This window comes from Lissotriton helveticus, chromosome 3_1 (assembly GCF_964261635.1).
Source record: "Lissotriton helveticus chromosome 3_1, aLisHel1.1, whole genome shotgun sequence".
Lineage (NCBI taxonomy): Eukaryota > Metazoa > Chordata > Amphibia > Caudata > Salamandridae > Lissotriton > Lissotriton helveticus.
In genome coordinates this window covers 490,005,978-490,021,589 of record NC_136061.1, presented here as the reverse complement: position 1 = coordinate 490,021,589, position 15,612 = coordinate 490,005,978, and the positions used below count along the sequence as shown (strand labels likewise).

Below are 15,612 nucleotides of genomic sequence, written 5' to 3'. Positions count from 1 at the left end.
CCCACCAAGCCCTCTCTTTGGCCTGTGACTGTCATGCCCTACAATCCCTGACACCATTCCATAGGATTTCAAAGGCGTCATCTGTTAACAGCATTGTTGAAATAATGCAGACTGAAAATCCTGCCATCTTTTAGAGTGAACCATGGAAGTTGTAAATGACATATAAAAGGGATGCATAGCATGGTCTGTAGAGACTTGGGCTGGGGTCTGCAAATAAACAAACACGCCATAGAAGATATACACAGCCACTGGTAGAAGTGAAGAAGGATTATACCAACATCGGTTCAGAGATTTAGAAAACTCAACTGAGAAATGCAAATTTACAGACACAAACTTTAACATAGAGGCAGTGTAAATAGAACTATGTTGGAAGACAATACCAAATTATCTGTCAGTGTTCACTGAATTATGCAGGAAGAATAGAAGCGAATCATGAAACATGTATGAATAAACACACATTTTGTGGCACATTTTGTGGTTAAATTATCCATTCCTTATCCTGCTTCAATGCACATAGATCGTGATGCAAAATGGCATTATCTTGTGTAAAGGGAGAGAAACAATTTTATTAAAACTGCCCTCTCTACTGGACAGAATACATTTGTTTTGGTCAACATTAAGTATCCGAAATTGCACACAGGGGAATACAGACATGGAAATAAACAAAGTTTCTCATAATTCTGTACACCCCAGTTATTTGTGAAATATCAGGTTTTTTGCCTTTACATCCTTGTGCTTGTAGAAGCACTGCTTTCAAAGAAGAACCAACCTTACATATTGTAATGCGGGCACTCCACAGAAGGGGACCATAAGATGCAACACACTAGACATTAAAAAGAAAGGCGAAGTTTTGACAGCCGCCTTGAAATAATCGCTTCTTTCAGAATGCTGCGATCTTTTATGACAAATTGGCAAACAGTGAAGAGAGTAATTTCCAGGAGAGACTGGTGGGGCTGGGTCAGCTTTTCAGTGGCTGGCTGGAGAGCAGATTTATAGCAAGTCACAGAGTCCCCCAGGTGGCGTCCGTCAGTCTGCTTAACACCAGAGAATCATTGTCACAGGTCACAGTGGGGGCTGGCAGCGTTGTGAGGTGTGAATCACGGGCTCACAGCAGCCGCAAGGCCATCCGAGTAGCCGTTTTCGCACCATGCTACACTGATGGCCCTTTCAGTCTCACTTTGCAGGCCCCTAGACACAGCGGGGAAGGGGAGGAGGTTGGGCGCACTGCAGAGGCCTTCTGAATATTCACGTTGCACCACTCATGCGGGGAAAAAAAAGATGTACTTTTAAAGTATGGCAATTTTACACTCCCCGGTACGCTCTTTCAAAAGTAAGAAGTAGGGGAACGGACAAACATAATTTTAAGAAGTAGGGGCATGCCGTGCCCTTCCGTCCCCGCCCACTTCTAACGCTGCTGTTATCCCTCAACGGCTCAAGCTGATTTTCGTAGCACAGGCCGTAGAGTAGGGAAGCTGTACCTTGGGAATGTTCAGCTTGGGGGCTCACCCGTGCCAGGAAGAGCAGCGGCCAGCAATGTGGAGTGCTGCGTGGCGGGGCCGGGACAGTGACACACAGAGCCCAGGAGCCCCTCAGCCACCCAGAGAAGCAGCCAACTGCTCAGCCTCAAATCCACTATCCTCGAGTCACAGGAGCCCTCAGCCCTGTGCGATGGAAAGAGTGCTGCAGACGAGCCTTGAAACATCAAACCTGATATAGAAGCTGCGGCACCTTGTACTTGCCCCTCTTCTTACAGTGATTGCTCCCGGGGCTTGTAAGGGCAGTCCGTTGGCACCGTGGCAGACAGAGTTCAGGACTGGAGAGCATGCCGCGAGCCACTGTAATATTTCTTTTCAAATGCTCCCTCTAGAAAGCAAAATGCCCGCTTTTTTCTGCTATCAGAATGACGAGGTCAGGATCACTGTAGGGGCAGAAAGCAGAAGCGGGGGCGGGCGGAAGTTAGAGAGTGGTGCAAGTGCCTTTTACAGCAGGCTGACCTCGGCTGCGCAGCTTTTCATGCAGGAGGGACATGGACCTGACAAACAACAGCAGGGGGAAATAATGTATTTTGGATCATAGCCAGGAGTATTGGCAGGCACTGCTCAGCTGTTTTCTCCCAGAGTAGCAGAATGTGCCTCATAAGGCATGCATCCACACAGCATCGAATTTTAAATATTTTACGGCATTCACCTGGAAGACCCATGTGAACTTAAGAGAGCCAATATGGAGTGTAGACGCGGCCCTAAGAAATAAGTGCCGGTGTTAAGCACCGGAAAGCACCTGCACAAATTAAGCCATGTAAAAACCAGAGTAAAGAGAGAACTAAAATCCGAACTAAACTGAACAAACACTCAAATACATTAAATCCACAAACATTGATTATTTTACCACACGTCAAGGTCTGTGTCACATTATCAAAGCATACAAAAAAGCATACGCATGTGTTGTGCACTAATTGTCACAAGACAATTCATTGCCCCTGTGTAATATGAAGAGTTATGCTTAACAGAGGTTTATGCAGAGTGTAAGTAAAAGTGAATCGAAAATGTATGCGCTTGAATCTTTTCTCTTAATGAATCTGAGCGCTGGAAGAGATCAGTGATTCTGCTTGGTGCTGCTCTTCTGTGAATCATCGAGCACCAAGTTAAGTTCTACTTGCTGCAACACTCAGTGGGAATGCTCCGTTGCATAATAGTGTCTGTGTTCACTGACTGACTTCTGCTGATATTCTCTTTCAACTTACTATATATATTCATAGCATTACTTCAGACACATTTCATGCACATTATTGGGTCAGTATTGAAACACATGCTTCTTTATCATCCCAGACTCATTTTCCAAAGAAAAGCTTTATTATTAAAATGTTTGTGCCCGTTCCGAGAAAATTGTAGATGTAAAAATCCAAAGACTTTTGATGCTGATCCTAAGGTTTAATGAAAGACATTCAGTAAATCCGTACCTGCTTACTTCAGGTGTGTAAAAGGCCTGTTGTGTAATAAGCGTGTATAATACCCTCAATAAAAGCAGGTGCATAAACTGAACCTATGTTACTGATTGCACTTTGTGCCACATGTAAGGTGTACTACTGGGCTATAAATACTGTCTGTTGTGTTACATCAAACAAGCGGATTATTTAATAAATTATACACAAATGAATAAATATAAGCATCAGTCTAAGGGATGTGGTTATCATATAACTTTAAATGAGATATGCAGAATGAATAAATCAACCTCAATTGAGATATCAGAGAGTAGAACAATATGCGTATAAATGAAAAAACATGTAATTCATAAACTGCATAATTACATCAAAAAATCTACACATGAGTGAGGGGTACACTTTCTAACAAACATCATATACTTGTCATATATGAAGAGAAAACATATGGATGGATCCTGTTGACAAGTATTAATAGTCTATTGTAAAGAGCATGTCGCTTATGGATGCTGTTTTGATGTTGCATTAATTATGACATTACAGTCCAAGGTAGGTTTTTGGTGTAAACAATGTGTACTAAGTATGATTCATGATTTTTTTTGCATGGTGTTTTTACAGGTTGCAAGGCATCTTTCCTTAAGAAACCATGCAGAATGCTCAGCCATGAGTGGAGGGCAAGCGCTTGAGCACCTGGCTCAGCAGGGAGAACGGCAGAAGTTTACACTAACTCTTCCCCTAGCTCGGAGCCCAGACTGCAACTTTTCCTTTGCTGGACTAAGAAGTCATGCAGATAGAATTATAGCCCAAAAGATGGAGGAAGAAGGTAATTCATGATGGACATAAATGATAGATGAAAGTTTTGTTGTGTGAATTTGTAGCGCATGGCTTATCTACCGTGAGGGTATGCAAGCGCTGAGTAGGGCAGGCCTAGGGGGAAGGAGGAGATCATGCCTGTTTCATCTGGAAGAGGCATGTCTTGATGTTCCATCGAAAGCAGCTGTGTATTGTCTTAATCGTTGCATTGCTTAGCTGTTTAGCAATTAATGATGCAGATTAGCAATGTTAATGGGCAGGATATTTTAATTTCATAGTTAAGATGAGACTCTTGTCTTTTTCTATTGATTTGTGTAAACTGTCGTGTGTGCAAGAAACTTTCACTCCAAGAACCACAAGATAAGCTATTTTGTGATCGTTGGGCTTGTTTGCTGTTAAAGGGGTTCATGAAAGTGTTTTAGTGAAGGTTTCGGACAGTATATTTCTCCTTTATTTTCACATTTTGGTGACTGTTGGCATACTAGGTATTTGTGCTGTGATTGTTAAAAAAAATATCAAAGGACTACTTAGCCTTCTAAGACGGAGTGAGATAAACATATTTTTCACAATTATAGCATAATTTCTAAGTTTAGCTGCTAACAGCTTTAATTTTATTGAATGCCTCATGTTAATAGTTTTTTACAGAAAAAGTCTGCCCATTTAATCCCCTTTAGCTTTTGGCTTTCATGTGTGGTTTTTCATAGTTTGCCATTGCCTGGATGGGCTGCCCACCAATGACATGGCATTTTGTGGATAATTACATTTTTCCATTTGTAGTCCTAATATATATTGCAATTGAGCATTAAATTATACTTGTTATGGTCTAGATAGACAGCACAGCTGGTGCCAGACCATTATGTGAGCATCACTAAAAGGGGCCTTAGCTCCACCCACATGTTCGGAGCCAGGAGTATATGGTCCTTAGTATGATTTTGGACCGCCAAATCCACAGCAAATGCCTTTTTCATAGGCACTGCAGTGGGGCCGCCAAAGAACCACCCACCAGAGACAAAAAAATCCGTAAATTGGCGGGTGGTTTCTTATGGCTTTGGGGGTCTTGGAGCGGGGTGGTGGCCCTGCTCCAAGACCGCAAAAGTCATAATGAGGCCCTTAGTTTTGATTGGGTAGAGGTTGTATGCATCCTCAATTAAATGCTTTTCATCCACACAGTTGTGATCATTTTATTCATCCAGCTGGCTGAGCTTGAACTTTCAGAGGCACACACCTGACTTTGTAAAGGTATTAAAGTGTCTTAGATAACTAGATAATCTATGATATTTGCCACTGGCGGCAGCACAGATGTGAAGAGTGCAATGATTAACCTATATGGATTTGTAGGTCAAGTTTGACAGTGCAAAAGTTACCTGACCATTTAACCTGCACCAATATTATGCTGCAGTTTTTTGCTGCTGCCCAAATACATACCAGTGCCCATGCAATCTACTTGCAGTTCTTCATTTTGCCATGCACCGTTCCTGTGAAGCCAGACCTATTGGCATTGCCAATGCTTGTGTTTGATTGTAGATGTAATGTGACATGTAGCTTGTAGTCGGAAGTCGGCTAATTTAATGCCCCAGTACATCATAAAGACACAGTGCTATTCAGCAATTGCCCTTGCACATTTATTTATTTTACTTTGATGTGATAACATGTTGGATCTACAGGTTTTTGTTTATATTTGGAAAGCAGATATACACACATGTAAGCTTTCTTAAAAATACAAACAAATAAGGGCCCTTTGTTAAAGGTATCTACTGTGCAATATTTTGCTGTTTTGCCTTTTAGGTTCACCACGTACAAGCTACTGTGTTTCATAACACTCTTGTATAAGTATACAGCTTAATTTTGCTAATGCAGTCGGTTTATCAAAGGGTCCTACTCCCATCTTCCCTATTGTTGCTGTCCAAGTTGTTTCTTTATTATGGGATTTTCTTTCTATGACAGCTGGGAGGAAATACACACTAAGGAGGCACACGCACAATGATGACTACCTCATTTAAATGAAGGAACATCATCTAGTAACAGCGCCCCAGCTACGGGAGAGAGTGCATTCTGTTTCACATAAAGGGGCAGGTAGCAAGGCCAGTCACTTAGTTCTGTGCTTGGAACTGACCTCTGTGTGACCTACACGTCATGTTATTAAATCCTGGCAAGGCCTGGTCAGTCTCCTTTTCTTCAGAGACTGATACATTGATTACCTGTAAATTGAGTAATATTTACAGAGCTAAATCTTCTATATTAATCCCTACATACATGAGTGCATCGGCAAGATCACAAATGGCCTGATGGGGGCTATTGCGCAGATGCATTTTTTGTATTCCTGCCCTAAGTGCCATGCTGTGTAGCATGCAGCTCTACACTGAAGAAAAGAAACTCCCAAATGGTTTTCTAGATTGTTGTGAGTTGAGTTCTAAGAAAGCAAAGTAACGGCTTATTTAGTGTTCATCCCCCAGAATTAGTACGCTGATAAACTAGACATCTCACATGCACCACGCTAAGTATTGCCCAATATGTTAAACTGACAGATATTGATTTATGTATGGTTTATTCTTGAAAAGTATATATGCATATGTTTATTATTGAAACCATTGAAATACATGTAAAAACTCAATAAAAGAAATTGAAGAAAAAAATAATTAAGGGCTGATTCAGAGTTTGGAGGAGAATACTCCTCCAAATTTGTGAATCCCACTCTCTCTCTAGAGTTGGGGGAACTGCCATGTTTCCTACTGTGCGTTTGCCAGTGGAAACCTTTTACCAACAGACATTGGCATTGGTTAATGAACGTCTGACAATACTCCTTTTTGACGGCAGACATTCTAGTATAATTTTTTCCTGTTCAGGACAACCACCAAAGCCTAGTGATCCTGAACAAGAAATAGAATTATTGGTCTGACGTGCTAAGGAAAAACTTCAGTGCTTCAGGACCATTCATATTTTTGAACAAACTCCCTATCAGGAGGTTTGTTTTGAAAAATAAATTGCTTTGCTCTGCTGGCCCATTGAACGTGACACCCACACAGCAAAGTATCAATGCCTTCAGCAAAGCTGCCTTGGCAGCGAGCGGCTTTGCAGAAGGTGCAGAGCAAAGAAATGCCTGACTGGCACACCTCTCTAAATAAGGTGACTGTACTCAACCAGGACAGTGGAGTACATCCTTTTGCTGACCTGGAGCTAAGAGTACAGCCTCCCAAGCTTTAAATAAACCCCTAAAATGTTGTACCTCATGGTAGATACCCGTTCAGTGGCCGTATGGTATTGCACTGGTGATAATTTATCACAGTGTTGTTAGGGTATTGCAGTGTGAGGTGATCTGAATTTCTGTAGCTATTTGCTAATCTTTCAGTGTCCTGAATGACGTGCTGGTTCTTTCTTGGTGTCTTAGGTGTAGAATGTGTGTTCAGACCTCCACCTTGAGTATGCTTCAAATCAGTAATTGTTATGTCTTTTGGCACCTCAGTCACCAGCAACGGGTAACAAACCTACCTGAGACTTCCTTCAGTAAAAGGTTTTGATGCCATACACTCAAGCAGCCACATATATTACAATTCTCTCCAAAATCTTTAGCCAGCAGTTTATCCTCCTATAGACCATGTTATGTCATGCTTGTTTGGTAACAAGTGGTGCGAGCTGATTGGTCTGCTGATCCTCAGAAAGCACCATGGGCAGATGAACTCTGTTTGACGTTCTTGTATTCTAATAATTCCATTAGGCTACACCAGGTTGTTTGAGCACTGCTGACGTATTAATCAGCACCCAGTGTCCCACCTGGTTGTGGATTACTAAAGTTGTGCACGTGGAAACCCATGGATTCCTGATCACAATTTATGTGGGGAATCAGGATTGGTTGGCAAAGGTTTAAATATATTTGGCATTTGAAATCTTGTCTGGGGTCGGAGGTAAACTCCGCTCCTCTGGCGGAGTTCATGACGTTTTGCCCACTCCGTGCTATGTTTGGAGCGTGGAGTTTCTGAATAACTCCGCCAACCATCGACTGGCAGAGGTTTTTTTTCTTGCATGTGGCTCGCCAATGGTAAGTTGGTGAGTGAGAAAATCAAGCGCTAAACTGCCTCCTGGTGAGACTTCTCAATGCAGAAGGTTGCTGCAAGTCGCTACCTCTCGTATTAAGAAAGTTGCTGCTCGCTGTGAGCAAGCTGTCACTCGAGTAGAAAATCTACTCCAGCAGCAGAAAGAAGTAGTGCCATCAGTTCTGATTTTACAGCACAGGACAAACTCCCAGCGCTAAAAATAAACGCAAGCAGCACAATGTGCCACAACTCCGCCACTTGCAGAACTCTGCAGAGTCTCGCTGAGTTTTTGGGTATCTCCTTGAAACTCACCAGAGTAAAACTCTGCGAGTTTCACCCACCCCTACTCTTGTCATCACCATATGAAAACGTTTGTTGGCCCAAAACGTGTATGGGCTGGGGTTTCCTAAAAATAAAAATGAGAGTTGTATACAGGATTTTAACAAGCCTCAAACATTTTGATTAAATGAAAATACAAATACATTTTTCAAAAGAAGTTAGTGTGTGAGTACAACATTATTGTAACCTTTGGTGAGACAGTTTGCATCTAAATACACACCTTAGGTAGGACCTGGAGGCCCTGGCACCAGGCACGGTTTCCTGAATTCCCCTATTCTAGTGGCAATTTATTCAGTACATACAAGGTGTGAAAGTTATTTGCTTGAATTCGGCGCCAGTTCTTATGAAGAGTACTCCAAACATTTTCTATAATGGTAAAGGAAAGTAACATTTTATTTTCCTCTTTTGGTAATCTATCTTGCCAGCTTGGAGTATTCAAGTGTTGTGTATCCTTTACAGTTGTATGCATGTTGTGAATAATGTGTAGAAAAGGCAGAATTTTTTCTTCCATGACAAATTTATTTTCAATTATTTTAAAACAGTTACAATTTTATTATACGTGCTGTTAAATTGTGGTCCAGTGGATAAAGAAGAAAGTTACTTGTCTCTGCAGGCCTGAAGGAGGGGCAGATTGTCTCCTGTGCAGCTGATATTGCTGCTGCGGTCCAGTACACAGTAGCACTGCACATATTTAAACGCACCCACCGGGCAATCCTCTTCTGCCAGCGGGAAGGCTTTCTACCTCAAAGAGATGCTTTCTTGGTAAGTTAGTTTAGTGATTTTTACTATGAAAAAGGGGAAGATGTGTGTCATGATTTTATCTTATGTATTTATTGATTGTCTTCCCGTGATTTCTTCTGATGTATTTATTTATTTATTTCCATTATTTGTTCTGTTCTGTCCTGTGTATATAATGCTATGGGCAGCATGTTACTCCTTGTTGTTGACTTGTAAAGGGGGCAGATGTGTGGTATCTTGGATTAAGTGCCATGAATCTTTACCTCTTTCCTGCCTTGCTACTCAGCCAGAGTGGATGTGTTGTGGACTGCTGGTGCATGTGAGGTAATGGAAAGTTGAGGATGCCTGGTGGACGAGTGTCAGTTGGGAGTATGGGCTGAGCAGCAAGGGAGCTGCTCCTGGTGGGGCTCACGTTATTATCTAACGAGTCATCTTATGATCTACAATAAACCATCCTCTTTTATCGACACCTCGGCTACATGGACTTATTTTATGTTCCCACAATTACAAATCCGAAGTTTGGAAATCAGCCTTACTCAACTATATGGCTATAAGGCTATGGCTGACCTGTAGCTTTAAAGAGGAGTCTTGCCAACTTATGGTGCTGGAGCCATGGAATCACATTAGTAAACCCTGCTGAGGTCCATGCCAGCCATCCAAATTATGGTCACTGAGTCCAAGGCTAGGCGATATAATGAAATTAGGGCAAAACACCTCATACAACTTTTTTTAATTCTTTTTGTTGTATGTCGAAATATCAACTACAGAATAATCATGTTACCAAAGTATCGAGGCCAACATTTTAAAAACAAAAATATCGAGCGGGTAAGCACATTAAGGTAATTTTAGATTTACTATTAACTCCACATATGTGTACCTTCAAAAGCTGTTCGAGTCCTATTCGGATTGGCTGGCCTAGCCTTATTGCTTCACATGTCTCGGAGTTCTTGAGCGCATCCAGTCACTGCCAAGAAAAATTCCCTTTTCTAAACGGGCTTTATAACAAGCATAGCCTGAACATTCTATTACATGTATTAAATCTTTAATGAATATTCTTGAAAATTATTACCACAAAATATAATAAATGTCGGCTTGCAATTCTTGTATTAAAACTGGTTTTAAATTTACTATTTACAGTGTAGGTGTTACCTCAATAATGACGTTATTAAGAAACTGCCATCGTTGCTCAGCTGTTATTAGTTATTATAAGTGAATTATAACATCACAGTTCCTGCCTCCATGCTTAACAATCAGTGTAAATACCAAGTCACCGAAAACGAGGATGACATTTTCAGCTCTTCTGAACTGTATTCCTTTGAATTAACAGTAACTAGGGGTAAGGAGCTATTTGTGGCAGTATGTTTCTTTTACACGCAGCCGTACGTCATTACCCAGGAGTAGGAAGGAATCTGTCTGCATGTTCTCACATATTATGAATGATATCTAGTTTGTGGAAAAGACTTACATCAAATTGCATCTAATAGTTTTGGAATACATTACTAATTATATATTAGTGTTTCATTTCTCCCGATATTTATGCTACAAATGTACATCTGTTCTTGTTTTTACGAAGTAGCTAGAGGCCACGGATTTTGGATTTCTGTTGGAAGTATAACGTGCGACTAATTATTATAACGAATGACATACCCTGTATTGTTGATAGATACATTTATTGCACACTTAATTAAAATCATAAGGAAATTACTGCACTCTATAAAATAACCAGTGAGGTAAACATCTTCAAGCAGCTAAAAGTCAAGCCCAAAAATCTTTTCAAGAACAAACAGAAGACATCTCCATTTTAACAATATGCATACATTTTAAAAATTGACTTGTTAGTTCGTCATTACTGCCACTTTAGCAGACTTTTAGTGTTATGCTACATTTACTAATATTAAGATGTATTATAAGGAATTAAGGGCTAGATGTACGAACATTTAGAATATCTATTTCCAAATAGTGATATTTTTCAGAATTGCTCTTTGGTAATCGCTATTCTTAATGTATGCAGCTTTTATTTTTAAATTAGCGATTCCTAGTGGATTGCAAATCTACCTACCTCTTGACTAATAATGACGTAGGTTGGAACGTGAGACCCATTGGAGATGACAGCCGTAACAGGGATGGTGGCCTGTTGAGGTCAGCAGACCACCATGTCTGTGATTGCTTTTAAATAAAGCAATCTTTTTTTTTTTTTTATGTAACCCATTTATGGAAAATGGGATGCATTTCAAAAAATGTAAGTGGTCCTCTGGACCTTTCTTTGCCTGTTATTACAAAATGTTTTGGTCAACATACACAAGGGGGAAAGGGTTCCTTAGAGACCCCTTCCTGTTTGCGAATGGCTTACCACCTCCTTTGAGGAGTCGATAAAAGATTAATGTTTTGCAACCGAAATTCAGTTGCTAAACATTACTACATACTACTACTTTTTGGTATTTGGAAGGAACGCCCTAAACATGTCCCTTCCAAATGCCATATTGGTACCGGGTCTCAAACCAAAATTGTGATTAAGTAACTTGTTACTTTCCGAATCTCAATTGGAAGCTTGTAAATCACAAAAGGCATTTTGGCAATCGCAAACTTGGGCAATTTGCAACCACAAAATGCTTCATGCATCTGGCCCAAAATACATTCTGTTGTACGTTTGAAAGAATATTTCAAGTCACCTCAGAGTCCCATGACGTTATTAACCCCTACCGCGCTACCGCGTTTTCCCGCTGTGCGCTGAAAATAAAAAAATGGCTTGTTTATGACAAAGCCAGCTCGTCATCCGCGTAGCGCAGGTAACGCCTATGACGAGCTGGCTTTGTCATCAGCGCCGAAGGGGTTAAGGAACCTCTCCCTTGTTACACTGTATGGTCACAGAACACAATGTTAATGCAGTATTCTAAATGTACAGCAGAGAGTACTTCATCCTATATGTGATTGCCTTAAATCCAACATTAATTTCTGCTATTGAAAAGTGCTCTATGGTAGCAGCATGGTTTTAGAACACTCCTTTGAGTCTTGAATTTACAAATGCTAAATTAGAATGTGCGTCTTTTCCTAATGTACATTTTGAGCAGTGTTGTTTCACAGCCGGTGTTGTGACAGTGCAATAAGTTCCCCGAAGATGAACTAAACAACAACAGCAGCAAAATGTGTTCAGGTTATAGTCTATTAGTCTGATAATATTACTCAGCAAGTTGTAGAATAAAGTCCTTTGGTTAGTACCATCTTGCTAAGTTGGACAACTGGCCAACATAACTTTATGTTGTATATTCTACGAAATATGTTTCTCAAAATTAGGTGCCAGATGTGCGTAAAATGAATTAGTAAATGTTCTTAAATTGCACCTTAACTTTTTGCAAATCTAGTGAAATTATACAAACTGAGATATGTACTTTTACGTCACCTTTCACATTCACAGTTCAGAGTGGGTCACAAAATGTTTGAATTGGCACTGCCCCACTCCCAAACAAACTTTTTTTTAATGACATTCACAAACGGGAAGTGGTGCCAAGTGGATCTCTTCCCCAGTGCGATAGGTTACCAAATTCTCAAAAAAAGGCGGTAACCTATCAATGATTTGCGACCGAAATTGCAGTTACAAACCGGTGATGCATACCACTGCAAATAGTAATTTGGAAGAGAACACACCCCTCCAAAAGTGTGATTCCTTATACCTTTCTAAACCTGTGTTGTTATTCAGTACCAAGTTACATTTTAAATCAGCTATTTAGCGGTTGCACATCCAGTGATTAGAAGAATCACAGACTTTGCTACCACTAAACAGCTACTTACAGCTAGCCCCAGTTTCATAATTAATCATATAGTAAAATTAACCTTTTTTGCTCATTGTATTTTGGAGCTTTACTTCTAACGTATACAGCTTTATGCAGCCAGTTCTCTTCCTTTGGTTCTGTTGTTAGCTTACTTGATTGACGATATGAAGGCTAAAATCTTAGAATGGGACAGTAACTGACTTTGTAAGCACCAGGATGGGAACTTGCTTTCAAATTTGAGATCTGACAGAAGGTGATTTGTCTTAAAGCAGTGGCATAGCAAAGATCTTGACATGATCCTTACGATTTTTCTCTTTTAGATATTCCCCTTTTTGAGTAACACGTACTAATCAATCAAAAGTGAATACATTTGGTTAATATAGAACATATAGCACATTTAGTTCATTTCTCTATTTTTTTGATGTGTTTACAGTATTTTATCTAACAGCTAGCTATTCTTTTTTACGTAAATTATTATTGGAAGTTTCTAGAAGGTTGATAACTACGTGCCTCGTTTGTTATTTAAAAAAACACTCTTGCAGGGTGAAAATAAGTATATAAGAACATCATGCCACTCTTTGCTAATTGCTTATTTTGAGAGTTTCCGTAACAGTGAAATCATTTTACATAAAGCTGAGCACAAAGAGCGAGGGGCTAGAGGGCACCTTCACACCAGGCAACAATAGGACAGGCCAGGCAGAATCATATCACCAATTTTAACTGAAGGCTACCGGGGAAGGAGGCACTCAGCCTCCACTCACTGAACTTATCATTGCAGCTGGGCTCACACGACAAGAATAGCAGGCTTTACTTTTTTATTGAACACACTTTGGATAGTTCAAACAGATATGCGATTCGAACCACTTAGCACTTAGTAGTAGCAGAATGTGGGTAGGATTTCTATAAATATATAACAGCAATAATGTTGGAGTTCTTTCTTTTATTTAAGCTTTTGGTAAACATTGCTGCCATTTTGTTTGTCTTTATTGTAGTTACAATTACATTGTGTGCACTAGAACAGGATTTTGAAATTAAATACATCTCTCAAATGTATCCCTAATGTTCGTGGGTATGTTAATCCTTAATGAAAGAATGTTTGGGGTATCAACACATCCCACTCAAATATTGCTCAATGGGTTGTGGTGTGGTTGTAGTACAACTGGATTTCTGTCGTGAGTTGGCACATTGACTGACAGGGGGTCTAGAAAACTAAACTCTGCTTTCTAGAGAAATCTAGAGAACATATCAGTCTCAAGGTTCTCAATGTCAGCAATGATAAGTGTTCCGGTATACCCCTGTGAGCAGGAAAACTGATATACTTAAGATGCAGAGGGCCCCTCAAACTACTGTGCCACCAGTTACACCATTGGCAGTAACGTCCCCGGCTTTTTGTGCAATGACCTTTTAGACTTTCAGAACTTTCATTAAGAAAGCTCACTTCTGGACAGGCTTGAACTTTTCAGTGTTATGGCATTGGCTGCTTGAAAGCTGCGGGATGACCAGTACCGAACGTTATTAATGTTAAAGAAAGTAAAATAAAATAAGTCACAACGTTTTAGGGGTGTGGGAATTTAAAATGTATCTGTGATGTTTTGCTAAAGTGACACTTTGCATTGATTGCAAAGTTTTACGTGTTCCCAGTACTTCGTCTGCATGAGGAAAGTCCTGCTAAAAAGGTTTTGCTACACAGTTTCAAACAGCAGCAATTTTGTGAGGGAATTAACCTGCTAAAATTGATTCATTTGCTGAATTTAATTGTTGCTGCAATAATGCACAGTATAATAGAAATTATGTATGATCAGTGATACTGTTTCCTCTTGTAACCCTTTAATTTTCACCCTAAAATTAAGATATGTGCAGAAGCTGCATCCAGGGCTTTAAGCTGGCCGGGTATTGTTTAGTTGCTAAAGCTGCAAAGATTACATTTGGTAGGTAAGACTGATTTCACTCATCTGTTGGCAAGTCAGAAAATACCTGGCTAGCATCCTGCCTACTCCCGACTAACCAATGGAAGATTGTCACTTGGGGAGTGGTGCAGAAAGGAATGCGTAGGGCAGCAGTAGTGTTTCACTAGCTCTTAGTGGCTAGGGTATAATCAGAAGATTACCGGCCGGTAGTGGCTGGGACACAATCAGAGCAAGATTGTGCTATGTATTGTCAGGGCTTTAGTAGCTTGGGCACTAAAAGAGTGGCAATACTTTGAAGTCTTTTAGACCTTGTGGTCTATGTAAGAGTACAAGTGAGGAGGATACACAGGTCCCTGGCAATGTTAGATCTGTTGTAGGGCTGAGCTCGCTCACTTGTTTAGCTACTTTTACTGTTATGTCACTGCTGTGTTTCAGTAGGGTTAGGCTGTTTCTAGAGAGACTTTATGTACCGTATGCGATAGCTATGTACTCGCTATCTCTATTTGTTGTATCAAAATAAGACCTTGGTGGCTGGAGTGGTTAATTATTATACATTTGATTTGTGTTTCCCTGAAGTTTCCCCATTCAGTATTACCTTGATTTTAAGAACCTAACAAAAGGGGCTGTCTATTTAAAGAATCCTCACCAACCGAAAGCTCATTCGTATCTGATACCCCTTAACCACAATTACCTTTTCCCCATGTTTTACCCATATGAGGTGCCAACATAGTGTATCACCACTATACAAGTGTAGTCATTGGTGGAAGATTTGGGATTGATATCTGGAATCATCCACTTTGTCTATCCTTTTCTCATTACTGAGAGCACAGGGGTGGCAAACGGAGCTCCAGAGGGTTGGCAAAGGCAGAACATACATGTGGCCTACAGCATACATGTGCAGCTGGCCCACGGCATATTTCTTCTTCAGTTTTTATTTAAGTAAGTTGCAGACAAGAGCAAATTGCTGTTGTGTGTCATACAACAGGATTCAATCTGTGACACAGCATCTTTTTTTACTGTGTGTTTGCATCCCTTCTATGACTGGACTCCATCTCCAACTCAACAATTGCCACTTAACACCTGGC

General features: G+C 40.4%; 1 protein-coding gene across 6 annotated transcripts in view; it reads left to right on the top strand.

Moving 5' to 3' along the window:
- Positions 1-15,612, top strand: part of OSGEPL1 (O-sialoglycoprotein endopeptidase like 1) — a 429,995-nt gene that overhangs the window by 287,942 nt on the left and 126,441 nt on the right. For all 6 annotated transcript variants that reach the window (XR_013609033.1, XR_013609031.1, XR_013609032.1 and 3 more), the window contains 2 exons: positions 3,554-3,758; positions 8,729-8,877. Coding sequence is in view for 3 of the 6 variants with exons in the window: in XM_078683695.1 (XP_078539821.1) it covers positions 3,554-3,758; positions 8,729-8,877 (354 nt within the window). In the remaining 3 variants the exon portion in view is untranslated. The remainder of the gene's footprint in view (positions 1-3,553; positions 3,759-8,728; positions 8,878-15,612) is intronic.